At 44.0% G+C, this 26,902-nt stretch overlaps 1 protein-coding gene across 1 annotated transcript; it reads left to right on the top strand.

Moving 5' to 3' along the window:
• Positions 1 to 1,099: 1,099 nt before the first annotated feature.
• LOC148192294 (golgin candidate 2-like) lies at positions 1,100 to 2,884 on the top strand. The gene is made up of 5 exons (XM_088098566.1): positions 1,100 to 1,417; positions 1,898 to 2,008; positions 2,147 to 2,206; positions 2,693 to 2,780; positions 2,865 to 2,884. The coding sequence occupies exons 1-5, from the start codon at positions 1,100 to 1,102 to the stop codon at positions 2,882 to 2,884; spliced, it is 597 nt and encodes a 198-aa protein (XP_087954692.1).
• The last annotated feature ends 24,018 nt before the right edge of the window (positions 2,885 to 26,902 follow it).

Below are 26,902 nucleotides of genomic sequence, written 5' to 3'. Positions count from 1 at the left end.
TGCAGGAGGGAGCCTTATCCATAGAGGGGATTGGAGAATTTTGAAGGTAATTATAGTTCACATTCTTCTCTGTAATACTGTTCCCCTCTTTTTATCCTGTTAATTTAGTTTTCATTGATTCTTGAAGAACAAAAAATCGTGTTTTAAGTCTCGTGTGTATTGGGCATAGTCATAGCGGGGATTGGCCTGTCTCTTTCTTCCTAAATAATGCATTTAACACCAGTTTTTAATAGGTGAGTTCAATGCTCTTTTGTCAACGTTTTTCTACAACTTCTACAACTTCACTCCTCATATAATATAGGACACATTTCTGGTCTTTCACTTTCAGATTGGGAACGAAACTCACCATTATTTACTTGATAATATTATTTGCAAAAGAGAGAAAGTAAGAGGGTTGATGCTTGTCTATTAATCTGTGCTGATCTAGTCAATAATCTGGACTTTAGGTTGTTTGTCTACTCTTTTCTTACTTCACTATGTTTGTTTGTTTCTTTTGTTGTTTGAGATCCTAGATGGAGTGCTAATGTTAACTAAATGGCTTCAACAACTCAAAAGGGGGATTAATTTGGTTGTGAAGCCAAGATTATTTGAAAAATCTTCCTCTTTTGAAAGTGTTTTATATATACATACTGGATTGGAGGTGATATTAAGGGCTGCCTATAGTACAATTTCACCTTCTTAAATCACAAATTTATAATTCTTGAAGGAGTTGTTTAATTCATACAAGTTTACAAGTGTCTAAAGCCATTGATCTATATTCAAATTCTGCTCTGGAACATGATATCTTCTGCTGGATCTTCTGTCAATGAAGTAACTAAGAATGCAATAAATAACTAATTGGGTATGTGAGAGACAAGTTACTTTCGAGGGCAAGCTACTTTGTGTGGAGAAGGGAATGAATTAGAAATGCTAAGTAAATTTTCCTGTTGCTGGTTTAGTATAAAAAACGAAAGATGATTTTTAAGTTCTATTAGATGTGTAAATAATAGAAGGGAAACGTCAAGCTTATAAAATCATCATTGTCAGTTAAATACAATAATAAAATAAAATGAAAATGCTGGTCCCAGGTTGACTGTCATATTTTCTTGTTTATTCTGTCATGTCCCTGTTAAAAGAAAGGCATGAGCTTAATTCAATCTCTGGGAATTCTATATCTGACGATTTGAAAAGGGGTTCTCCCATGGCTAGCGATGGAGGTTCTGATTCAGATACTGATTCCGGTTCAACATCTGATTCTGAAAGTGAGCATGAGAGGGAGGAAAGGAGAAAGAGGAGGGAAAGGATTCTGGCTGAAAAAGCAGCAGCTAAAGCTATAAACGCTATCAAGGAACGGGAAAATATGGTGGCCAAATTAGAGGGGGAGAAGCATACTCTAGAGAAAATACTCGAGGAGCGAGCTAAAGAACAAGCACAAGAGGTAACATAATTACAATTTAAGAACTGATCTTTGTGTTGCTTTTTTAACCTTTATATATATATATATATATACACTGGTTAAACTCAACATGGTGTCTTCTATAGGATATAGCCTATAGGTAATGTTGACAAATTATTTGATTTTTTTTTTCTGCTTTTGGTCATTTGGTGGAAAAATTAAAATGTCAAACTCCATAGGCAGTATTTTGCTTGCAGATAGAACAAAGTAGAATGGTTATGTTCTGCTTTTCTTCTCATGGTTTCACCCTCTGAGTAGAATCAAAATTCACCACTCTTTTTAGTCCAATGTCCTATTCTGTTTTGTTTTTAAAATGAACAAAACATGTAATAGAAACCACATTTTATGTTATATCCTGTTCTAACACGTCTATCAAATGCTACCATAGTATAGAATTTTCTTGTAACTTAATGTTTATGATCTATTGGTTATTTATGTAATCCTTTTTGTTCCTTGCTTTAGGCTTCACAGCTTCAGAGCACTGCAATGGAAACGATGGAAGCTGTTGAGTTAGAAAAGCAGAAACATAATAATACTAGAATGGAATTTCTTGCACGTTTAACTAAATTGGAGGTATGTTAATTCAAACCGTTAGTTTATACTTTATAGGATAGCATAACTTACTGTACCTTTCTGTAAATAATTTATATCTTTTTTTTTTGCACAAAGATATCGACATAATTTGTTGACAAATGTTTGGATTGATTGCAGACTGCCAATGCTGATCTTGCAAGATCCCTAGCGGCTGTGCAGTGGAACCTTGAAATTGAGGTATATTTAAATTCTTAGGTGACTTCCCTCCTTATGATCCAACAGAAAGTAAGCTTTTGCAGGTCTGTAATTATTGAATAGAAAAGTATAGTTGCTTGCTAGTACCTCTTTCATTGATTTGGACTCCAGTCCTAATTTCATGATGACTTATGATCACCCAAAATTAGTGGTGACATAATAAATAAGATGATTAATAATTTAATATGACCAGCATAGTGAAGCTGGTCAGCGTCATATATCTGAAGAACTTAACCCTGTTAGTGGAACTAGAAATTGAAAAACTAAACTGAATGAACCAATCAACTCCCAAAACGTGTTCTTATTGAAAATTTAGTTTTTGCAAGAACTAGAATGAGTTCCAGTATATTGAAATTGAATGAGCCAAACTGAACATTATATGCTGCTTAAATTTCTGTGGTTCCTTGATCCTCAGGTCGTCATAAATATCTGGAAAGGTTTACTAAATTTCTTACGTGTTTTTATCAGGTTAAACAAGTAGCAGAACTTAGACAACAAATCTCATCGAAGGAGTTGCTTCATGAAGGTACTAAACCTATTATTTTCTCATTATTTGGTACATTATTTCTTTCTAATGTATAATATTATGTTGTTTTTTATGGGATTTGCTACTTTTAATTAATATTATTCTAACTTGTAGGGGTCATTGGCAATTGCTAGTTATTGTTCCTGATCGTTCTCTTGTAGTTCTCTTATGTTCCTTGCATAAGAAAGCTAACACATTGTCCATCAAAAATATATTAGAGGCGTAAGTTTTCCTTTTTATTTTGATTCCTTCCTATATTATTATTATTATGATGTGATGGATGTCAAACTTTTGTATAGGTCTTTGGAAGCTCATTCAAGGTTGCGGGGTGTTCCATCTATTTCTAGGAAGAAGATGCAAATAATCACACCTAATGTAAGAGAAGTTCACCTTCTTTGTTTTGTGTTTTGTGATTGTTATTTTTATGAGCAATTGGTTCTGTTGTTGGTTTTGTGAAATTTGGTTTAGCAAAATATACAGAGCTACATGGTGCAAAGGCTAGCTAGAGTATAATCTGATATTTTGTGTCTTTGATTTGAATGAGTCTTCATTATTTGTATTTAATTTGCAGTGTCGACGTCAATTGGGCAGCTATGAGTGTGGGTATTATGTAATGAAACTCATGCATACCATTATTTGTACAAACATTATTGAATCATGGAATAAGGTATTAAAATACTAACTAAATACTTATCCAACTATTCATTACAATATTGTTTTAACTCTATTATTTTATTTGTAGATCTTTAATGATTCATCTCCCATAGAAGCTGCAGACATGGAAGAAATTAGAAGGAACTGGGCTTCTTTTATTTTAAGTGTTAGTAGAAACTTGGCTACACTTAAATAGTGTATGTACATTAATGTAATATTTGGATTTAATATATAGTTTCATGTATAAATGATGTATTAAATATTAGACTATTTAATATTTGAAATGAATTCTATTGTGTTAGTTTCAATAAATTTGTTTATTTAAAGCTATATTTATTATAAATGGATTGGATGAGATGATAATACAGGAATATTATTATAATTTCATTGGATGTCAAATTTAATAATCAATTTTTTTTTTAAAAACATTTATTATAACGTACTAAGCAATGTATGATATGGTATGTTGATCACATATTATAACGTACAATAATATATACGTAATAATATATAACATATTATAACGTACAAAATTTTCTATGTTATAATATTTTCCACCTATTATAACGGACAAATGCAGAATTTGTTATAATAAACTGCACATATTATAACGTACTTCAGAAACTACGTTATATTATAACGTAAACTTTTGCTACGTTATAAAATGTGCAGACTTACTATATCGCCCAGAACTATATCTCCAGTAACTACGATATAAAATGTCATTTTTGTACGTTATAAAAAGTCATTTTTCCACTAGTGACTGCCGCTCAGCGGTACCAGCGCTTAGTCAATTCTCCCCTCAGTTGCACTTTCACCCCTCAGTAGAGCCAACGGGTGTTCCTGAGTGCCGCTCAGCGGTAAACTGGCGTTGTGCGGTACTTGCGTCTTCTCTTCTTTTGCACTTTTTGAGTTCTTTTCTGATTTCATCTATATCCTTCTTCACTTCTTTCACCAAATTCACCTTAAAACATGCATAAAACACTGAAATCAAGCATTAACCTGTCCAACTCTCTTAATTCCAAAAATATGAACAAAAGCATGATTCCAAGCTAGTTTCTAAGTGTTAAAGGTTGGTTTGGGAATCAACTTTAAGCATGAAAATAACAGTTTTTCAACTGTTATCAAGTGGACGAATAGGAAGAAGTGGAAGAAGCGGAAGAAGAAGTGGACGAAGTGGACAAAGTTGACGAGGTTGACGAAGTGGACGAAGTTGACGAAGTGGACGAAGTTGACGAAGTGGACGAAGTTGACGAAGTGGACTGAGAGGAGGGAGATGAGGAAGTGGAGAGGAAGTGGACGAAATGCAGGAGGTGGACGATGTAGGCGAAGTTGACGAAGTGGACGAAATGGACGAAGTGGACGAAGTGGAGCAAGTGGAGGAAGTGGACGAAGTGGAGGAAGTGGAGGAAGTGGACGAATTCGACGAAGTGGACGAATTGGAAGAAGTGGAAGAACCGGAAGAAGAAGTGGACGAAGTGCACGAAGTGGATGAAGTGGACGAAGTAGACAAAGTTGACGAAGTGGACGAAGTTGAGTAAGTAGAGGAAGTGGAGGAAGTGGACGAAGTTGACGAAGTTGATGAAGTTGACAAAGTGGACGAGGTTAACCTAGTGGACGAAGAGGATGAAGGTAACGTAGTGGACGAAGTCGAGTAAGTGGAGGAAGTGGAGGAAGTGGAGGAAGTGGAAGAAGAGGTGGACGAAGTAGAAGAAGAAGTGGACGAAGTTGATGAAGTTAACGAAGTTGATGAAGATGACAAAGTGGACGAAGTGAACGAAGTGAACGAAGTTGACGAATTGGACGAAGTGGACGAAGTTGACGAAGTGGACGAAGTTGAGGAAGTGGAAGAAGAGGTGGACGAAGTGGAAGAAGAAATGGACGAAGTTGATGTAGGTAACGAAGTTGATGAAGATGACAAAGTGGACGAAGTGAACGAAGTTGACGAAGTGGACGGACTGGGCGGAGATGAGGAAGTGGACGAAGTGGAGGAAGTGGAGGAAGTGGAGGAGGTGGAGGAAGTGGAGGAAGTGGAAGAAGAAGTAGACAAAGTGTACGAAGTTGATAAAATTAACGAAGTTGATGAAGTTAACAAAGTGGACGAGGTGGACAAAGTTGACGAAGTGGACGAAGTTGACGCAGTGGACGAAGTGCACGAAGTGGACGAAATGGACGAGGTGGAGGAAGTGGACGAAGTGGAGGAAGTGGACTATGCGGACGAAGTGGAGGAAGTTGACGAAGTTGGCGAAGTGGGCGAAGTAGGCGAAGTGGGGGAAGTATAGGAAGTGAACGAGGTGGACGAGGTGGACGAAGTGGCGGAAGTAGAGGAAGTGGAGGAAGTGGAGGAAGTGGAGGAATTAGAGGAAGTGGAGGAAGTGGAGGAAGTGGAGGAACTGGACGAATTCGACGAAGTGGACAAAGTGGACGAAGTGGAAGAATCGGAAGAAGAAGTGGACGAAGTGGATGAATTGGACGAAGTGGACAAAGTTGACGAAGTCGACGAATTTGAGTAAGTGGAGGTAGTGGAGGAAGTGGAAGAAGAAGTGGAAGAAGTTGATGAAGTTGACAAAGTGGACGAGGTAGACAAAGTGGATGAAGTGAACGAAGTTGACGAAGTGGACGAAGATGAGGAAGTGGACGAAGTTGACGAAGTGGGGGAAGTGGACGAAGTTGACGAAGTGGACGAAGTGGACGAAATGGACGGTATAGAGGAAGTGGACGAAATTGACGAAGTGGACGAAGTAGACGAAGTGGACTAAGTGGAGGAAGTGGAGGAAGTGGAGGAAGTGGTGGAAGTGGAGGAGGTGGACAAAGTGGAGCTAATAGAGGAAGTGGAGGAAGGGGAGGAACTGGAGGAGGTGGATGAAGTGGAGGAAATTGACGAAGTTGACGAAGTGGACGGACAGGAGGGAGATGAGGAAGTGGAGGAAGTGGAAGAAGTGGACAAAGTGGAGGAAGCGGACGAAGTTGACGAAGTTGATGACGTTGACAAAGTGGATGAAGTAGACGACGTTGACGAAGTGGACGAAGTTGACGAAGTGGAGGAAGTGGAGGAAGTGGAGGAAGTGGAGGAAGTGGAGGAAGTTGACGAAGTGGAGGAAGTTGACGAAGTGGACGAAGCGGACGAAGTGGACGAAGTGGACGAAATGGACGATGTGGAGGAAGTGGACGAAATTGACGAAGTGGTCTAAGTGGAGGAAGTGGAGGAAGTGGAGGATGTGGTGGAAGTGAAGGAGGTGGACAAATTGGAGCTAATAGAGGAAGTGGAGGAAGTGGAGGACGGGGAGGAAGTTGAGGAGGTCGATGAGGTGGACGAAGTTGACGAACTAGACGAAGTGGAAGAAGCGGAAGATGCGGAAGAAGAAGCGGACGACGAAGCGGAAGAAGAAGTGGACGAAGAAGTGGACGAAGTGGAACAACTGTACGAAGTGGACGAATTTGTCGAAGTGGACTAAATGGACTAAGTGGAGGAGGAACTGGAGGAAGTGGAGAAAGTGGAGGAAGAGGAGGAAGTTGAAGAGGTGGACGAAGTGCAGGACGTAGAGGAAGTGGAGGAAGTGGAGGAAGTGGAGGAAGTGGAAGAAGTGGAAGAAGTGGACGAAGTTGACGAAGTGGAAGAAGTTGAGGAAGTGGAGGAAGTGGGGGAAGTTGAGGAATGGGAAGAAGTTGAGGAAGTGGACGAAGTGGACGAAATGGACGAAGTGGAGGATGTGGAGGAAGTGGATGAATTTGACGAAGTGGAAGAAGTGGAGGAAGTGGAAGAAGTGGAGGAAGTGGAGGAAGTGGTGGAAGTGGAGGAGGTGGACGAAGTGGAGAAAGTAGAGCAAGTGGAGGAAGTGGAGGAGGTGGATGAAGTGGACGAAGTGACGAAGTGGATGAATTGGAAGAAGCGGAAGAAGCAGAAGAAGAAGTGGATGAAATTGACGAATTTGACAAAGTAGACGAAGTAGACGAAGTTTACGAAGTGGAGGAAGAGAAGGGTGTTGAGAAAGTGGAGGAATGGGAGGGAGTGGAGGAAGTGGAGGAAGTAGAGGAAGTGGACGAAGTTAACGAAGTAGACGAAGTTGATGAAGTGGACGAAATGGACGAAGTGGACGAAATGGACGAAGTGGACGAAGTTGACGAAGTTGATGAAGTTGACAAAGTGGACGAGGTGGACGAAGTGGACGAAGTTGAGGAAGTGGAGGGAGTGGACGAAGTTGACGAGGTAGGGGAAGTGGAGGAAGAAGAAGAAGTGAACGAAGTGGACAAAGTTGACAAAGTTGACGAAGTCTACGAAGTGGAGGAATTGGACGAAGTCTAAGAAGTGGACGAAGTGGAGGAAGTTGACGAAGTTGACGAAGTTCACAAAGTGGACGAAGTAGACGAAACTGGCGAAGGGACAAAGTTGACGAAGTGGAAGAAGTTGACGAAGCCGAGAAAGTGGAGGAAGTGGAGCAAGTGGGCGAATTTGACGAAGTTGAAAAAGTGGACGACGTGGACGAATTTGACGAAGTTGACAAAGTGGACGAAGTTGACGATGTGGACGAAGTTGACGAAGTGGACAAAGTTGACGAAGTGGAGGAAGTGGACGAAGTGGAGGAAGTGGACGAAGTTGACGAAGTTGCCAAAGTGGACGAAGTTGACGAAGTTGACAAAATTGACGAAGTTGTCGAAGTAGAGTAAGTGGAGGAAGTGGAGGAAATCGAGGAAGTAGAAGAAGTGAAGGAAGTGGAGGAAGTTGACGAAGTGGATGAAGTTGACGAAGTGTACGAAAAGACGAAGTGGACGAAGTGGACAAAGTGGACAAATTTGACGAAGTGGATGAAGTCTACGAAGTGGACGAACTGGACGAAGTGGAGGAAGTGGACGAAGTGGAGGAAGTGGACGAAGACGACGAAGTTGACAAAGTGGACGAAGTAGACGAAGTTGCCGAAGTGGACGAAGTTGACGAAGTGGAAGAAGTGGAGGAAGTGGACAAAGTGGCGGAAGTCGAGGAAGTGGAGGAAGTTAAGGAAGTGGAGCAAATTGACGAAGTGGACGAAGTTCACGAAGTTGGCGAAGTGGTCGAAGTGGACGAAATGGACGAAGTGGAGGAAGTGGACGAATTGTACGATGTGGACTAAGTGGACTAAGTGGAGGAAGTGGAGGAAGTGGAAGAAGTGGAGGAAGTGGAGGAAGTGGAGGAGGTGGACGAAGTGGAGGAAGTAGAGCAAGTGAACGAAGTGGAGGAAGTGGACGAAATGGACGAAGTGGAAGAAGCGGAAGAGGCGGAAGAAAAAGCGGAAGAAGAAGTGGAGGAAGTTGACGAAGTGGAGGAAGTTAACGAAGTTGACGAAGTGAAGGAAGTTGATGAAGTGGACGAAGTTGACGAAGTGGACGAACTGGACGAAGTGAAGGAAGTTGATGAAGTGGACGAAGTGGACGAAGTTGACGAAGTGGACGAAGTGGACGAAGTTGACGAAGCGGACGAAGTGGACGAAGTGGACGTAGTGCACGAAGTGGAGGAAGTGGACGAAGTGGAAGAAGTGGACGAAGTGGAAGAGGTGGAAGATGAAATGGACGAAGTGGACGAAGTTGACGAAGTTGACAAGGTGGACGAAGTTGACGAAGTGGACGAAGTAGAAGAAGTGGAGGAAGTAGACGAAGTGGAGGAAGTGGACGAAGTGGAAGAGGTGGAAGATGAAATGGATGAAGTCGACGAAGTGGAAGAAGTTCCTAGGTGGACGAAGTGGACGAAGTTGACGAAGTGGACGAAGTGGACAAAGTTGACGAAGTGGACGAAGTGGAGGAAGTGGATAAAGTGGACGAAGTGGAGGAAGTGGAGGAAGTGGAGGAAGTGGAGGAAGTGAAGGAAGTGGAGGAAGTTGAAGGAGTGGAGGAAGTTGACCAAGTTGATAAAGTGGGAGAGGTTGACGAAGTGGACGAAGTGGACGAAGTGGACAAAGTTGACGAAGTGGACGAAGTAGACAAAGTGGACGAAGTGGACGAAGTAGAAGAAGTGGAGGAAGTGAAGGAAGTGGAGGAAGTTGAAGGAGTGGAGGAAGTTGACGAAGTTCACAAAGTGGACGAAGTGGACGAAGTGCAAGAAGTGGACGAAGTGGACGAAGTAGACGAAGTGGACGAAGTGAATGAAGTGGACGAAGTGGAGGAAGTAGAAGAAGTGGAGGAAGTAGACGAAGTGAAGGAAGCGGAAGAAGTGGATGAAGTGGAAAATGACATGGACGAAGTTGACGAAGTTGACAAGGTGGACGAACTGGACGAAGTGGACGAAGTTGACAAAGTGGACGAAGTTGACAAATGGGACGAAGTTGACGAAGTGGACGAAGTGGAGGAAGTGAAGGAAGTGGATGAAGGGGAGGAAGTAGAATAAGTGGAGGAAGTGGAGGAAGGGGAGGAACTGGACGAAGTGGACGAAGTGGACGAAGTGGAAGAAGTTGACGAAGTGGAGGAAGTTGACGAAGTGGAGGAAGTAGACGAAGTTGAGGAAGTGGAGGAAGTGGACGAAGTGGAAGAAGAAGTGGACGCAGTGGACGAAGTGGACGAAGTGGACGAAGTAGACGAAGTGGACAAAGTGGACTAAGTGGAGGATGTGGAGGAAGTGGAAGAAGGGGAGGAAGGTGTCGAAGTGGAGGAAGTGGAGGAAGTGGAGGAAGTTGACGAAGTGGAGGAAGTTAACGAAGTTGTCGAAGTCGAGGAAGTTGACGAAGTGGACGAAGTTGACCAAGTGGACGAAGCGGACGAAGTTGACGAAGTTGACGAAGTGGACGAAGTGGACCAAGTGGACGAAGTGGACAAAGTGGAGGCAGTGGACGAAGAAAAGGAAGCGGACGAAGTAAAGGAAGCGGACGAATTAGAGGAAGTGGAGGAAGTAGTGGAGGTGGAGGAAGTGGAGGAAGTGGACGGAGTGGTGGGAGTGGAAGAAGAACTGGACGAAGTGCACGAAGTGGACGAAGTTGACGAAGTGGACGAAGTGGATGAAGTAGACGAAGTGGACTAAGTGGAGGAAGTGGAGGAAGTGGTGGAAGTAGAGGAAGTGGACGAAGTGGAAGAAGAAGTGGCCGAAATGGAAGAAGGTGAAAAAGTGGAGGAAGTGGACGAAGTTGACAAAATTGACGAAGTGGACGAAATGGACGAAGTGGGCGAAGTGGAGGAAGTGGAGGAAGTGGACGAAATGGACAAAGTGGAGGAAGTGGACGAAGTTGACGAAGTGGACTAAGTGGAGGAAGTGGAGGAAGTGGAGGAAGTGGAGGAAGTGGACGAATTCGACGAAGTGGACGAATTGGAAGAAGTGGAAGAACCGCAAGAAGAAGTGGACGAAGTGCACGAAGTGGATGAAGTGGACGAAGTAGACAAAGTTGACGAAGTGGACGAAGTTGAGTAAGTAGAGGAAGTGGAGGAAGTGGAGGAAGTGGAGGAAGAAGTGAACGAAGTTCACGAAGTTGATGAGGTTGACAAAGTGGACGAAGTTAACCTAGTGGACGAAGAGGATGAAGGTAACGTAGTGGACGAAGTTGAGGAAGTGGAGGAAGTGGAGGAAGTGGGGGAAGTTGAGGAAGTGGAGGAAGTGGAGGAAGTGGAGGAACTTGACGAAGTGGACGAAGTTGACGAAGTGGAAGAAGTTGACGAAGTGGACGAAGTAGACGGACTGGACGAAGATGAGGAAATGGAGGAAGTGGAAGAAGAAGTGGACAAAGTGTACGAAGTTGATGAAGTTAACAAAGTTGATGAAGTTAACAAAGTGGACGAGGTGGACAAAGTTGACGAAGTGGACGAAGTTGACGCAGTGGACGAAGTGCACGAAGTGGACGAAAAGGACGAGGTGGAGGAAGTGTATGAAGTGGAGGAAGTGGAGGAAGTGGACTATGTGGACGAAGTGGAGGAAGTTCACGAAGTGGGCGAAGTGGACGCTGTTGACGAAGTGGGGGAAGTATAGGAAGTGGACGAGGTGGACGAAGTTGCGGAAGTAGAGGAAGTGGAGGAAGTGGAGGAATTAGAGGAGGTGGAGGAAGTGGACGAATTCGACGAAGTGAACGACTCGGAAGAAGTGGAAGATACGGAAGAAGAAGTGGACGAAGTGGATGAATTGGACCAAGTGGACAAAGTTGACGAAGTGGACGAAGTGGACGAAGTTGAGTAAGTGGAGGTAGTGGAGGAGGTGGAGGAAGTGGAAGAAGAAGTGGACGAAGTGGAAGAAGAAGTGGACGAAGTTGACGAAGTTGATGAAGTTGACAAAGTGGACGAGGTGAACAAAGTGGACGAAGTGGAAGAAGTTGACGAAGTGGAGGAAGTTGACGAAGTGGAGGAAGTAGACGAAGTTGAGGAAGTGGACGAAGTGGAAGAAGAAGTGGACGAAGTGGACGAAGTGGAGGATGTGGAGGATGTGGAGGAAGTGGTGGAAGTGGAAGAAGAAGTGGACGAAGTTGACGAAGTTGATGAAGTTGACAAAGTGGACGAAATTAACCTAGTGGACGAAGAGGATGAAGGTAACGTAGTGGACGAAGTTGAGGAAGTGGAGGAAGTGGAGGAAGTGGGGGAAGTGGAGGAAGTGGAGGAAGTGGAGGAACTTGACAAAGTGGAGGAACTTGACGAAGTAGACGAAGTTGACGAAGTGGACGAAGTGGACGGACTGGACAGAGATGAGGAAGTGGAGGAAGTGGAAGAAGAAGTGGACAAAGTGTACGAAGTTGATGAAGTTAACAAAGTTGATGAAGATAACAAAGTGGACGAGGTGGACAAAGTGGACGAAGTTGACGCAGTGGACGAAGTGCACGAAGTTGACGAAATGGACGAGGTGGAGGAAGTGGACGAAGTGGAGGAAGTTCACGAAGTTGGCGAAGTGGACGACGTTGACGAAGTGGGGGAAGTATAGGAAGTGGACGAGGTGGACGAAGTTGCGGAAGTGGACGAAGTTGACGAAGTGGGGGAAGCATAGGAAGTGGACGAGGTGGACGAAGTGGCGGAAGTAGAGGAAGTGGAGGAAGTGGAGGAATTAGAGGAGGTGGAGGAAGTGGACGAATTCGACGAAGTGGACGACTCGGAAGAAGTGGAAGAACCGGAAGAAGAAGTGGACGAAGTGGATGAATTGGACGAAGTGGACAAAGTTGACGAAGTGGACGAAGTTGAGTAAGTGGAGGTAGTGGAGGAGGTGGAGGAAGTGGAAGAAGAAGTGGACGAAGTTGATGAAGTTGACAAAGTGGACGAGGTGGACGAGGTGGAAAAAGTGGATGAAGTTGAGGAAGTGGACGAAGTGGATGAAGTGGGGGAAGTGGACGAAGTTGACGAAGTGGACGAAATGGACGAAATGGATGAAGTGGATGAAGTGGACGGACTGGAGGGAGATGAGGAGGTGGAGGAAGTGGAAGAAGTGGTAGAAGTGGAGGAAGTGGACGAAGTTGACGAAGTTGATGACATTGACAAAGTGGATGAAGTTGACGAAGTGGACGAAGTTGACGAAGTGGAGGAAGTGGACGAAGTGCAAGAAGTTGAGGAAGTGGACGAAGTTGACGAACTAGAGGAAGTTGACGAAGTGGACGAAGTTGATGACGTGGACGAAGCGGACGAAGTTGACGAAGTGGACAAAGTGGATGAAGTGGACGAAATGGACGATATGGAGGAAGTGGACGAAATTGAAGAAGTGGAAGAAGTAGACGAAGTGGACTAAGTGGAGGAAGTGGAGGAAATGGAGTAAGTGGTGGAAGTGGAGGAGGTGGACAAAGTGGAGCTAATAGATGAATTGGAGGAAGGGGAGGAAGGGGAGGAGGTGGATGAAGTGGAGGAAATTGACGAAGTTGACAAAGTGGACGAAGTGGACGGACTGGAGGGAGATGAGGAAGTGGAGGAAGTGGAAGAAGTGGACGAAGTGGAGTAAGTGGGCGAAGTTGACGAAGTTGATGACGTTGACAAAGTGGATGAAGTAGACGAAGTGGACGAAGTTGACGAAGTGGAGGAAGTGGAGGAAGTGGAGGAAGTGGAGGAAGTGGAGGAAGTGGAGGAAGTTGACGAAGTGGACGAAGTTGACGAAGTGGACGAAGCGGACGAAGCGGACGAAGTGGAGGAAGTGGATGAAAGTGGAGGAAGTGGACGAAATTGACGAAGTGGAGGAAGTGGAGGAAGTGGTGGAAGTGGAGGAGGTGGACAAAGTGGAGCTAATAGAGGAAGTGGAGGAAGTGGAGGAAGGGGAGGAAGTTGAGGAGGTGGATGAAGTGGACGAAGTTGACGAACTAGACAAAGTGGAAGAAGCGGAAGAAGAAGCGGACGACGAAGCGGAAGAAGAAGTGGACGACGAAGTGGACGAAGTGGAACAAGTGCACGAAGTGGACGAATTTGTCGAAGTGGACTAAATGGACTAAGTGGAGGAGGAACTGGAGGAAGTGGAGAAAGTGGAGGAAGAGGAGGAAGTTGAAGAGGTGGACGAAGTGCAGGACGTAGAGGAAGTGGAGGAAGTGGAGGAAGTGGAGGAAGTGGAGGAAGTGGAAGAAGTGGAAGAAGTGGACGAAGTTGACAAAGTGGACGAAGTTGGCGAAGGGACGAAGTTGGCGATGTGGAAGATGTTGAGGAAGTGGGGGAAGTTGAGGAATGGGAAGAATTTGAGGAAGTGGACGAAGTTGAGGAAGTGGACGAAGTGGACGAAATGGACGAAGTGGAGGATGTGGAGGAAGTGGACGAATTTTGACGAAGTGGAAGAAGTGGACGAAGTGGAAGAAGTGGAGGAAGTGGTGGAAGTGGAGGAAGTGGAGGAGGTGGAGGAAGTAGAGCAAGTGGAGGAAGTGGATGAAGTGGACGAAGTGACGAAGTGGACGAATTGGAAGAAGCAGAAGAAGAAGTGGATGAAATTGACGAATTTGACAAAGTGGACGAAGTAGACGAAGTTTACGAAGTGGAGGAAGAGAAGGGAGTTGATAAAGTGGAGGAATGGGAGGGAGTGGAGGAATAGAGGGAGTGGACAAAGTTGACGAAGTTGACGAAGTTGATGAAGTTGAGAAAGTGGACGAGGTGGACGAAGTGGACGAAGTGAACGAAGTTGACGAAGTGGACGAAGTTGAGGAAGTGGACGAAGTGGACGAAGTTGACGAAGTAGGGGAAGTGGAAAAAGTGGACGAAGTTGACGAAGTGGACGAAGTTGAAGAAGTGGACGAAGTAGACGAAGTGGACGAAAAGACGAAGTGAACGAAGTGGACAAAGTTGACAAAGTTGACGTTGTGTACGAAGTGGACGAAGTGGACGAAGTGGACGAACTCTACAAAGTGGAGGAAGTGGAGGAAGTTGACGAAGTTGACGAAGTTCACAAAGTGGAGGAAGTAGACGAAACTGGCGAAGGGACGAAGTTGACGAAGTGGAAGAAGTTGACGAAGTCGAGAAAGTGGAGGAAGTGGAGCAAGTGGACGAAGTTGACGAAGTTGACAAAGTGGAAGAGTGGACGACGTGGACGAATTTGACGAAGTTGACAAAGTGGACGAAGTGGACGAAGTTGACGAAGTGAACAAAGTTGACGAATTGGACGAAGTGGACGAAATGGACGAAGTGGACGAAGTTGACGAAGTTGCCAAAGTGGAGGAAGTTGACGAAGTTGACAAAGTTGACGAAGTTGTCGAAGTAGAGTAAGTGGAGGAAGTGGAGGAAATGGAGGAAGTAGAAGAAGTGGAGGAAGTGGACGAAGTTGACGAAGTGGACGAAGTGGACGAAGTTGAACAAGTGGACGAAGTGGACGAAAAGACGAAGTGGACGAAGTTCACGAAGTTGGCGAAGTGGTCGAAGTGGACGAAATGGACGAAGTGGAGGAAGTGGACGAATTTGACGAAGTGGACTAAGTGGAGGAAGTGGAAGAAGTGGAGCAACTGGAGGAAGTGGAGGAGGTGGACGAAGTGGAGGAAGTAGAGCAAGTGAACGAAGTGGAGGAAGTGGACGAAATGGACGAAGTGGAAGAAGCGGAAAAAGCGGAAGAAGAAGCGGAAGAAGAAGTGGAGGAAGTTGACGAAGTGGAGGAAGTTAACGAAGTTGACGAAGTGAAGGAAGTTGATGAAGGGGACGAAGTGGACGAAGTTGACGAAGTGGACGAAGTTGACGAAGTGGACGAAGTGGACGAGGTGGACGAAGTGGAGGAAGTGGAGGAAGTGGAGGAAGTTGACGAAGTGGACGAAGTTGACGAAGTGGAAGAAGTGGACGAAGTGGATGAAGTGGAAGAGGTGGAAGAGGTGGAAGGTGAAATGGATGAAGTCGACGAAGTGGACGAAGTCGACGAAGTTGACAAGGTGGACAAAGTTGACGAATTTGACGAAGTGGACGAAGTGGACAAAGTAGAAGAAGTGGAGGAAGTAGACGAAGTGGAGGAAGTGGACGAAGTGGAAGAGGTGGAAGATGAAATGGATGAAGTTGACAAAGTGGACGAAGTGGACAAAGTTGACGAAGTGGACGAAGTTGTCGAAGTGGACGAAGTTGACGAAGTTGACAAAGTTGACGAAGTGGACGAAGTGGACGAAGTGGAGGAAGTGGATAAAGTGGAGGAAGCGGAGGAAGTGGAGGAAGTGGAGGAAGTGGAGGAAGTGGAGGAAGTGAAGGAAGTGGAGGAAGTTGAAGGAGTGGAGGAAGTTGACGAAGTTGACAAAGTGGGAGAAGTTGACGAAGTTGACAAAGTGGACGAAGTTGACAAAGTGGACGAAGTGGACGAAGTGGAGGAATTGGAGGAAGTGAAGGAAGTGGAGAAAGTTGAAGGAGTGGAGGAAGTTGACGAAGTTGACAAAGTTGACGAAGTTGTCGAAGTAGAGTAAGTGGAGGAAGTGGAGGAAATGGAGGAAGTAGAAGAAGTGGAGGAAGTGGACGAAGTTGACGAAGTTGACGAAGTGGACGAAGTGGACGAAGTTGAACAAGTGGACGAAGTGGACGAAAAGACGAAGTGGACGAAGTTCACGAAGTTGGCGAAGTGGTCGAAGTGGACGAAATGGACGAAGTGGAGGAAGTGGACGAATTTGACGAAGTGGACTAAGTGGAGGAAGTGGAAGAAGTGGAGCAACTGGAGGAAGTGGAGGAGGTGGACGAAGTGGAGGAAGTAGAGCAAGTGAACGAAGTGGAGGAAGTGGACGAAATGGACGAAGTGGAAGAAGCGGAAAAAGCGGAAGAAGAAGCGGAAGAAGAAGTGGAGGAAGTTGACGAAGTGGAGGAAGTTAACGAAGTTGACGAAGTGAAGGAAGTTGATGAAGTGGACGAAGTGGACGAAGTTGACGAAGTGGACGAAGTTGACGAAGTGGACGAAGTGGACGAGGTGGACGAAGTGGAGGAAGTGGACGAAGTGTAGGAAGTTGACGAAGTGGACGAAGTTGACGAAGTGGAAGAAGTGGACGAAGTGGATGAAGTGGAAGAGGTGGAAGAGGTGGAAGATGAAATGGATGAAGTCGACGAAGTGGACGAAGTCGACGAAGTTGACAAGGTGGACAAAGTTGACGAATTTGACGAAGTGGACGAAGTGGACAAAGTAGAAGAAGTGGAGGAAGTAGACGAAGTGGAGGAAGTGGACGAAGTGGAAGAGGTGGAAGATGAAATGGATGAAGTTGAGAAAGTGGACGAAGTGGACAAATTTGACGAAGTGGACGAAGTGGACGAAGTGGACGAAGTTGACGAAGTTGACAAAGTTGACGAAGTGGAGGAAGTGGAGGAAGTGGATCAAGTGGAGGAAGCGGAGGAAGTGGAGGAAGTGGAGGAAGTGGAGGAAGTGGAGGAAGTGAAGGAAGTGGAGGAAGTTGAAGGAGTGGAGGAAGTTGACGAAGTTGACAAAGTGGGAGAAGTTGACGAAGTTGACAAAGTGGACGAAGTGGAGGAATTGGAGGAAGTGAAGGAAGTGGAGAAAGTTGAAGGAGTGGAGGAAGTTGACGAAGTTCACAAAGCTGACGAAGTTGACGAAGTGGACGAAGTGCAAGAAGTTGACGAAGTGGACGAAGTGGACGAAGTGGAGGAAGTAGAAGAAGTGGAGGAAGTAGACGAAGTGGAGGAAGTGGAAGAAGTGGACGAAGTGGAAGAAGTGGAAGATGACGTGCACGAAGTTGACGAAGTTGACAAGGTGGACGAACCGGACGAAGTGGACAAAGTTGACAAAGTGGACGAAGTTGACGAAGTGGAAGAAGTGGAGGAAGTGGACAAAGTGGCGGAAGTCGAGGAAGTGGAGGAAGTTAAGGAAGTGGAGGAAGTGGACGAAGTTCACGAAGTTGGCGAAGTGGTCGAAGTGGACGAAATGGACGAAATGGAGGAAGTGCACGAATTTGACGAAGTGGACTAAGTGGAGGAAGTGGAAGAAGTGGACCAAGTGGAGGAAGTGGAGGAGGTGGACGAAGTGGAGGAAGTAGAGCAAGTGAACGAAGTGGAGGAAGTGGACGAAATGGACGAAGTGGAAGAAGCGGAAAAAGCGGAAGAAGAAGCGGAATAAGAAGTGGAGGAAGTTGACGAAATGGAGGAAGTTAACGAAGTTGACGAAGTGAAGGAAGTTGATGAAGTGGACGAACTGGACGAACTGGACGAAGTGGACGAAGTGGAGAGGTGGACGAAGTGGACGAAGTGGACGAAGTGGACGAAGTGGAGGAAGTGGACGAAGTGGAAGAAGTGGACGAAGTGGATGAAGTGGAAGAGGTGGAAGAGGTGGAAGATGAAATGGATGAAGTCGACGAAGTGGACGAAGTCGACGAAGTTGACAAGGGGGACGAAGTTGACGAATTTGACGAAGTGGACGAAGTGGACAAAGTAGAAGAAGTGGAGGAAGTAGACGAAGTGGAGGAAGTGGACGAAGTGGAAGAGGTGGAGATGAAATGGATGAAGTGGACGAGGTGGACGAAGTTGACGAAGTCGACGAAGTTGACAAGGTGGACGAAGTGGACGAAGTTGACGAAGTGGACGAAGTGGACAAAGTTGACGAAGTGGACGAAGTGGAGGAAGTGGATAAAGTGGACGAAGTGGACGAAGTGGAGGAAGTGGAGGAAGTGAAGGAAGTGGAGGAAGTTGAAGGAGTGGAGGAAGTTGACGAAGTTCACAAAGTGGGAGAAGTTGACGAAGTTGACAAAGTGGACGAAGTTGACAAAGTGGAGGAAGTGGACGAAGTGGAGGAAGTGGAGGAAGTGGAGGAAGTAGAAGAATTGGAGGAAGTGAAGGAAGTGGAGGAAGTTGAAGGAGTGGAGGAAGTTGACGAAGTTCACAAAGCTGACGAAGTTGACGAAGTGGACGAAGTGCAAGAAGTTGACGAAGTGGACGAAGTGGAGGAAGTAGAAGAAGTGGAGGAAGTAGACGAAGTGGAGGAAGTGGAAGAAGTGGACGAAGTGGAAGAAGTGGAAGATGACGTGGACGAAGTTGACAAGGCGGATGAACCGGACGAAGTGGAGAAAGTGGAGGAAGTTGACGAAGTGGACGAAGTTGACGAAGTGGAGGAAGTGAAGGAAGTGAAGGAAGTGGATGAAGTTGAAGAAGTGGAGGAAATTGACGAAGTTGACGAAGTTGACGAAGTTGACAAAGTGGACGATGGGACGAAGCGGAGGAAGTAGAATAAGTGGAGGAAGTGGACGAAGTGGACGAAGTGGAAGAAGAAGTGGAAGAAGAAGTGGACGAAGTGGACGAAGTAGACGAAGTGGACGAAGTGGACAAAGTGGACTAAGTGGAGGATGTGGAGGAAGTGGAAGAAGGGGAGGAAAGGGAGGAAGGGGAGGAAGGGGTGGAAGCGGAGGAAGTGGAGGAAGTTGACGAAATGGAGGAAGTTAACGAAGTTGACGAAGTGGAGGAAGTTGACGAAGTGGACGGAGTGGACGAAGTTGACGAAATGGACGAAGCGGACGAAGTTGACGAAGTGGACGAAGTGGACGAAGTGGACGAAGTGGAAGGCAGTGGACGAAGTAAAGGAAGCGGACGAATTGGTGGAAGTGGAGGAAGTAGTGGAAGCTGAGGAAGTGGAGGAAGTGGACGGAGTGGTGGGAGTGGAAGAAGAACTGGACGAAGTGCACGAAGTGGACGAAGTTGACGAAGTGGACGATTGGCACGAAGTGGACGAAGTTGACAAAGTGGACGAAGTGGATGAAGTAGACGAAGTGGACTAAGTGGAGGAAGTGCAGGAGATGGAGGAAGTGGTGGAAGTAGAGGAAGTGGACGAAGTGGAAGAGGAAGTGGGCGAAATGGACGAAGTTGACAAAGTGGAGGAAGTGGACGAAGTTCACGAAATTGACGAAGTGGACGAAATGGACGAAGTGGGCGAAGTGGACGAAGTGGACGAAGTGGAGGAGGTGGACGAAGTGGAGGAGGTGGACGAAGTGGAGGAAGTGGACGAGGTGGACGAAGTGGAGGAAGTGGACGAAGTTGAGGAAGTTGACAAAGTGGACGAAGTAGACGAAATTGACGAAGTAGATGAAATGTAAGAAATGGACGAAGTGGAGGAAGTGGAAGAAGTGGAGGAAGTGGAGGAAGTAGAAGAAGTGGGGGAAGAGGAGGAAGGGGAGGAAGTGGAGGAAGGTGGGGAAGTGGAGGAAACGGACCAAGTGGACGAAGTGGACGAAGTGGATGAAGTGGACGAAGCGGACGAAGCGGACGAAGTGGACGAAGCAGACGAAGTGGATGAAGTGGAGGAAGTGGAGGAAGTGGTGGAAGTGGAGGAAGTGGAGGAAGAGGAGGAAGTGGACCATGTGGACGAAGAGGAAGAAGAAGAGGACGAAATAGGCGAAGTGGACGAAGTGGAGTAAGTGGAGGATGTGGAAGAAGTGGAGGAAGTAGAAGAAGTGGAGGAAGTGAAGGAAGTGGAGGAAGTGGAGGAAGTTGGGGAAGTTGAGGAAGTTAAAGAAGTGGACGAAGTTGACAAATTTGACCAACTGGACGAAGTGGAGGAAGTGGAAGAAGTGGAGGAAGTGGAGGAACTTGAGGAAGTGGAGGAAGTGGAGGAAGTGGTGGAAGTGGAGGAAGTGGTAGAAGCGGAGGAAGTGGACGATGTGTGTTGAGAAGGTCGCACCTCACACAAAAATTGATTGTAAAATTAATGCAGTATAAAGTAGGAAGTGACTCCTAGGTCGTCTCTCAAGGAACAAATGTGGTTCGAGTCTTAGGTCAAACATGAAGTGGGGGATTTTGTGATTTTGTTTGCGGATAAAAATTAAATACAACTGAATACAAATGAAAGCATTAAAATGGAAATTACAACCGATAAATATCCAATTACAATTCAAGCGGTAAAAATGTAACACTTAAACTAAAACATTAAATGCATAATTATGTCATCTATCCCACACATTCACCATTGAAAAGAACAAAAAGCATTTCAACCCATAATGCAAAATATTCTAAGGCAAAATAAATGAAAGAAAATAAAACTTTTCTACTACCATTAACCGTGACCCTTGTGAATCTACCATAAGAAATTGAAATTGCAATTGCAATTGCCGTGACATGTTGAGCTTCCATGTGTTTCATTCAAAAGAAAAAAAAATAAAAATGGAAATAGGTTCTTCAAAAACCGTGGCCTTCCAACATCCAATTCAATTTTATTTTCCAAGTAATTCATGTGCTTACCACTCCATCATCCCGTGAAACAAATGCCCTCTTTTACTTGCTGAAGCAAGTGTTTCCCTTATGCCATTAATCCACGCTTCTAACCTTTAAACACAAAAAAAAATGTCAATTCCCCTATTGCTGAAACAAAAAGTAACCGAGAGCTAGTGCCATGTGGGTGGCGGCTGGCTACTTCCTTCTTTCCATCATATTTAGATCATCACGTGCTGCACCCTTTTCTCCAAGGCAAATGAATTAATTTCTTCTCTCAAAATTACCACCGTACACAATACACCTACTCCTATCTAATCACCTCTTCATTCTCAAGAAATAAAGGAAATGAGTGCTACCATTCGGCTGCCAACTCTCTTCACACGTCCCATCCTCCTAGACTCTCACCTAATCTATTTCTCATTCCATGAAAGCAAAAGAAATGCTAGCACGTTCCTTCCAGCAGCCGTGACACCAAGTGCTTTTCTTTCTATCAATCCACGCCCATGTGCATAAAGGTAAGCGTAGCAGCAAATGAAAGAAAGAAATGAATCATCCCTTCGTGAATCAGCAGAACTTCATTCTTGCTAGCATAACAGCCTTCCACCGTCAACGCTCAATCACCGTGCACTTCTAACTTAAAAATTAAAAGCTTGCTCTTACGCGTGCTGCTGCTTCTAGGTCGTGACACCTTCCGGCTTCATCTCTCCGTGAAACACCTCACTTTTCATAATGAAAATTAAACAAGCATTCTCAGGAATCCAGCGCTTGCAAAAACGAAGTAGAAAAAAATGAAAGTGTGTTCTTCATTCATCATTCAAAATAACGTTCCAATCAAGAAACATAAAAAAATATGCCTCCAATAAAAATGAAAATGCAATGAAGATTCAGCCAAAGGAATGAAGCATTAAAACTCTCTTCTCCTTCATTCAAAACAGCGTTCCAGCCCCCCAAGAAATGTTCAAAAACAAAAGCCTCAAAAATCCCAAACTGAAAACCGAGAGTGAGTGGCAAAATGGCCCCTGGCGGCTGGACACCAGGTCGTGTGTCTTATTCCAGCCCCTTTTAATAAGGGTGGGGTCCACACAATAAAACCCTAACAAAAAGGCACATGTCCTACAAATGGGTCTTTTTACAAAATTGCCCCTAAAAGGGTCCAAAACACCTAATTCTAATTAAGGGCTTCTAGAAAATGAAATTACAACTTTAATTATAATCTAAATGACTAAATGTTGAGTCTTTGAGTGTGTCACGCCATATCCCAATGCTCCAGATGATGTTTCCACAACTTCCCTGCAACCAGAAATGCACTTAATCAGCTCAGAAAACCCAAATTAGCACAATTACGAATTTCCGACCAAATTAAGCAGAATTCGGAAAACGGGGAAATAACAGACAATTAAACACAATTCCCTTGTTTATTTAAGTGCAATAAACTAAATATAATTCAAGAAATAACGACTCATCAAAATAGACCACACTTAGTCTTTTGCACTCCTGGGCAAAACCAAGACGCAAATCAAGGAATAGTTCAGAGGACATCCAGGGAAGTGACAAAACTCAGCACACAGAAAACAAAGACTAACAATGACAGAAACATAATTACACAGTTCTCAAGGAATCTAGACCAAGAAAGGAAGTAGACAATATCCAACACAGAATCAATCAGAGAAAGCAGATACTCATGAAATCATCCAAGCAATTCAAGACATGGCAAAATGATCAATCAGCTCAAGAGGTGAATCAAAAGCAACAGAGCCTCACAGATGCACACAATCAGTATTTCTCTCAAGTGTTTAAGGTAAATCAATGTCACTCAATGCACTCAAGAAAGCAATCACAAATAGACTTGGCAAACCTCTAATGTCAACACTCAAAGCGTATGCATGTTCAAATCAAAAGGTCTTTTCATGGTTGTAATGGGGCCAAGGACAAGGGAGGATAAAATATGGATGACAAGTTAAAAACCAAAAGAAATAGAGGAGCAATGGGGAACAAGTGTATAAACATAATAAAATCACACCCAAACCTCTAATTCAATCCTCTTCTCGACTCCATTATTCACAGAATTGTTTTTTTTTTCATTTTTTTTCATCATTTTTTTTCTATCCTGTCTCTTTTCTTTTCTTTCTTTTCAGAACAAAACTGTAAAAGTCAAGATACTCATCATTTTTCCAAAAACAAAATAAGATGAGGAACCAACTAGCCAATTCATAAGGATCCCCAAGGAGACCACACTTGTTCCCAAGACACTTCCAAAGCTCCAAAATTCCCTAAGGTTAAGGTAATCATGGTTTTTCACTTAGGGCTAGTGTATGAGCTTCAAAACAAAGAAATGGGGAAACTATAGGCTCAAAAGGGGTTATCAAAGGTTTAGAACAAGGTAGGCTTATTTGGCTAGAGAGGCTCAAGAACAAAACTGCCTTTATCACTTCAAAACATGCATATCAATCAAGAATTATCAACAAGAGTCAAGCCAAGGCATATGCGCAAGCAATCAAGAGACATATCACACAAGAAAGAACATAAAGTGGCTCAAATCTCACACAGGGTAATTGTCGCAATCAATTCAACCTCTCAAACTTCATAATCATCTTCCTAAGCAAAGAAAAGCAAGGATTTCAAACCAAGTATCAATGAAGTGAAGGACACATCTACAACCTACACAAAGTCCAGAAATCAAGAGAAACATGCAAACTGTACACAAGACACGAGAAACAAAAACTACCTAGAAAAGAAAAACAAACAAAAAAAAATTTAACACGAAAAACAAAAATTAACAAAGAAAAATCAGAATCTCCCCCAATAGACCACACTTAAACTACACAGTGTCCTCAATGTGTCATAAGTATAAGATCAGAAATCAGAACAGTGAACAGATCATGGACAAGTGCAATAAAGGTAGGGAAAGGGTGAGAAGAGAGAAAGAAAACTCCCCTGGTCTTGGTGGCAGTTGCCAATTTTGGACTATCAGGGAGATGTCTTCCACCACAGGATCCAGCAAGGAAGTTTTGAGGAAGAATTGCTTCATCCTCCAGATTTGATCTAGCAGGGAAATGTCTTCCACAGCTGGATCTAAGAAGCAAAGATTGTTGATGAGCGGGTTCAGCCGGTGTCTATTGATCTTCAAACTGTTGTGTATGTGAGCACCTTTGTCTTCAATAGTGGGTGTTTGTTGATTAAATTCGTGTGTACCTCCTGCAACATGGTTAGTGCAATGTGGCTCTACAGAAATTACATGCAGGGGTATAACACCCAATTCCAGTGTAACAGGCTAAACCTCAAATATACTCTCAGAACATGAATCACTTTCAAATTCAGAAACAATATCAACCACAGACTCAGATTCATGTTCAGTGCATGGAGAATAAACATATGAATTTGATATCAAAAATTGGTTCTCATCATGCAGAGAGGGAGAATTAAAAACATGCTCAGCAACAATACAATCATCAACATACCTATCAACAACATATTCATCAACAACATAGTCAAAATTAGGTATGTTTACCTCCACTTCCTTGAAGATTGGTAGAGTGTGGGAAAATGAAGGTGGTCTACCTGGTTCAGAATTACTGCTTATTTTTTCCTGTTCCTTAAGATCTTTATCAGTCTCCTCAGATGCAAGATTAGGGACATTTGAAGGTGGGAAAGTATGTGGCGCAGTGTTGAGAGGGTCGCACCTCACACAAAAGTTGTTTGCAGAATTAATGCAGTATATTACTAGGAAGTGACTCCTAGGTCGTCTCTCAAGGACCAATTGTGGTTCGAGTCTTAGGTCAAACACGTAGGTGGGGGGTTTGAAAGTTTCTGTGAATGCAAATGACGAAATTAAAACTGGAAATTAAATACAACCAAACTTAATTAAAAATGTGGAAAGAAATGTGGAAAACATGAAGACCGAAGGTCTCTAAACAGACACCGAACGATTTTAACATTGAGACCGAGCGGTCTCTAAACCAAAAGTGGAAATTGAAATGCAGCAAAGAAACTCATCTAACGCTATTGGACTACAACGCTTAGTCATCAATCAAAGCATCTCATTCACGGAAACAACACTAAAAGAAAATAATGTGTGAACAGTAAAATAAACTAGATGAGTCTAGATGAGTACGCTGCTAATGGATTCCAATCTATGACATATAAAAGCTTCTCGGTCCAAGTGTGAATTAAAAGAAAAACGAAACATCTCTTGGATAAATCATTTGTTGTGTGTACCTTTCTCCTAATAAATCAGCGCCTCCTCTAAAAGAAATTGAATGCTAGCTTTGTTTTCTCTTCTCTAAATCAATCAGCTTTCCATTTCTATAAGCAAAAAGTAAATGTCCGTGTGTGACAGTAGCTCCCTTCTTCATTGGATTAAAACATAATAAAAACTTCCAAAAAAAATAATAAAAAAAGAAACGTGAGGTTGACGGCTCCCTTCACACGTCCAGCCCCACTTAAATTCACTCCACGTCTCCCGATGCTCCAAGTACAAAGCTTCTCCAGCAGAAAATGAAAAAGTTTGTGTGCTTCATAGTTGCTAGAGTTGATGTGACCGTGTAGTAGGGGCAAAGCTCAATGACAATTGTAAATGCAATGCTTAGCTAAGTAGAATTAACACTCATTCTCAATCACCATGCGCCAGCCGTGACTGTCCCTGCACCGTGACACCTACGTGCTGCTACTTCCCTTCTCTTCCAGCTCAACAACGTACACCAACTTTCTCTAAATTGAATCAGTGCTACTTTCCTAAAGAAAAATGAATTAGTTTCTCCTTTTTAAAAGAAAGAAAAACCGTGCACTCCACTGGACGATGCTAGCTGGAATCAAACTCCAAAGTGCATAAACCAAATGAGAATGAAAAGGGAAATGAAAAATCAACGAAAAGAAAGAAACGTTCTCTTCATTCATGCCATTGAAAACCGCGTTCTAGGAAAACCAAGGTCAGAATGAAAGAGTAGGTGGCAAGTGGCGGCTCTCCAAATCTCCAAGGCCGTGAGTTTCTTTTAATGAGGGTGGGGTCCACACAATAAAACCCTAGGTGCCAAGTCATCCACCCTCCTTTTTTTATCTAGTTCATTTTGCCAAAAATTGGCTAAATCTACTAAAGTTAATCCAAAAACATTCTACACTACTAAATTACAATTTAATTAATTCTAAATGTCTATGTGGAGAGTCTTGAATTTATTTGCATTCTTCCTGATGTCCCAAAATGTATCTCCAAAATTCTTCCTGTAATAAAAAATGCACTTAATCAGCTCAGAAAACCCAAATTAGCACAATTACAAATTTCCGACCAAATTAAGCAGAATTCGGAAAAACGGGGAAATAACAGACAATTAAACACAATTCCCTGGTTTATTTAAGTGCAATAAACTAAATATAATTCAAGAAATAACGACTCATCACGCAGTAGTAAGCTCATAACTCTGCTCCCCATCTTCTATGTGGATGACACTAACATCATCAGGAATCAGAACAGTCTGAAATGGTGATTCCTCTAAATCTTGAGACTGTTCCTGATTAAGTTGAGTGGTCATCTGCCCTATCTGATTGCTCAAACATTGAAGGTGTGCTCTGTTCTCTTACTGAAACTGAAGGTTCTGCATGGTCATTTGCTCCAACAACTCCTGCAATGTAGGCTCAGAAGTAGAAGGCGGAGGAGCTATTTGGGCAGGAGCATCATACTGCTGACTCTCGTATTGTTGGACAGGTGGAGACATAAAAGTACTCTGGAATGGTGGTTCTTGATAATGATGTTGTGGAGTACTGTGCCATCCCAGGTTAGGATCATTCCATCCAGGATCGTTGCTGTAACCATACTATACAGGGGAGAATTTGCTCAGAAACTGATGCTCAAGATATCCCCTATCGGTAACGGATCTTAGAGGAAGAGAGTCTTTCCAATCCTTAGCTGCTCCTTGTAACGAATGCGGAAATGCCCCCAAGAAAATGTGATCAAGAGGGACATGTGGAGGCTTCAGTGAAGAGCACATGATGTGGAACTCCTCCAAATGTCTATGTGGGCATTCTCCTGCAAAACCATG

The sequence above is a fragment of the Vigna umbellata genome, chromosome 9, assembly GCF_029865625.1.
Source record: "Vigna umbellata cultivar VRB3 chromosome 9, Vumbellata_1.0, whole genome shotgun sequence".
Classification (NCBI taxonomy): domain Eukaryota; kingdom Viridiplantae; phylum Streptophyta; class Magnoliopsida; order Fabales; family Fabaceae; genus Vigna; species Vigna umbellata.
Note: the sequence above shows the minus strand (reverse complement) of the source record. Positions and strands in the feature narration are given on the sequence as shown.

Bases quoted from the DNA above. Each gene is read 5' to 3' on its own strand.
- LOC148192294 (XM_088098566.1), top strand. From the start codon at position 1,100: ATGTCCCTGTTAAAAGAAAGGCATGAGCTTAATTCAATCTCTGGGAAT. The intron at 1,418-1,897 runs GTAACATAATTA...TCCTTGCTTTAG, and splicing joins CTAAAGAACAAGCACAAGAG to GCTTCACAGCTTCAGAGCAC. The intron at 2,207-2,692 runs GTATATTTAAAT...TGTTTTTATCAG, and splicing joins AGTGGAACCTTGAAATTGAG to GTTAAACAAGTAGCAGAACT.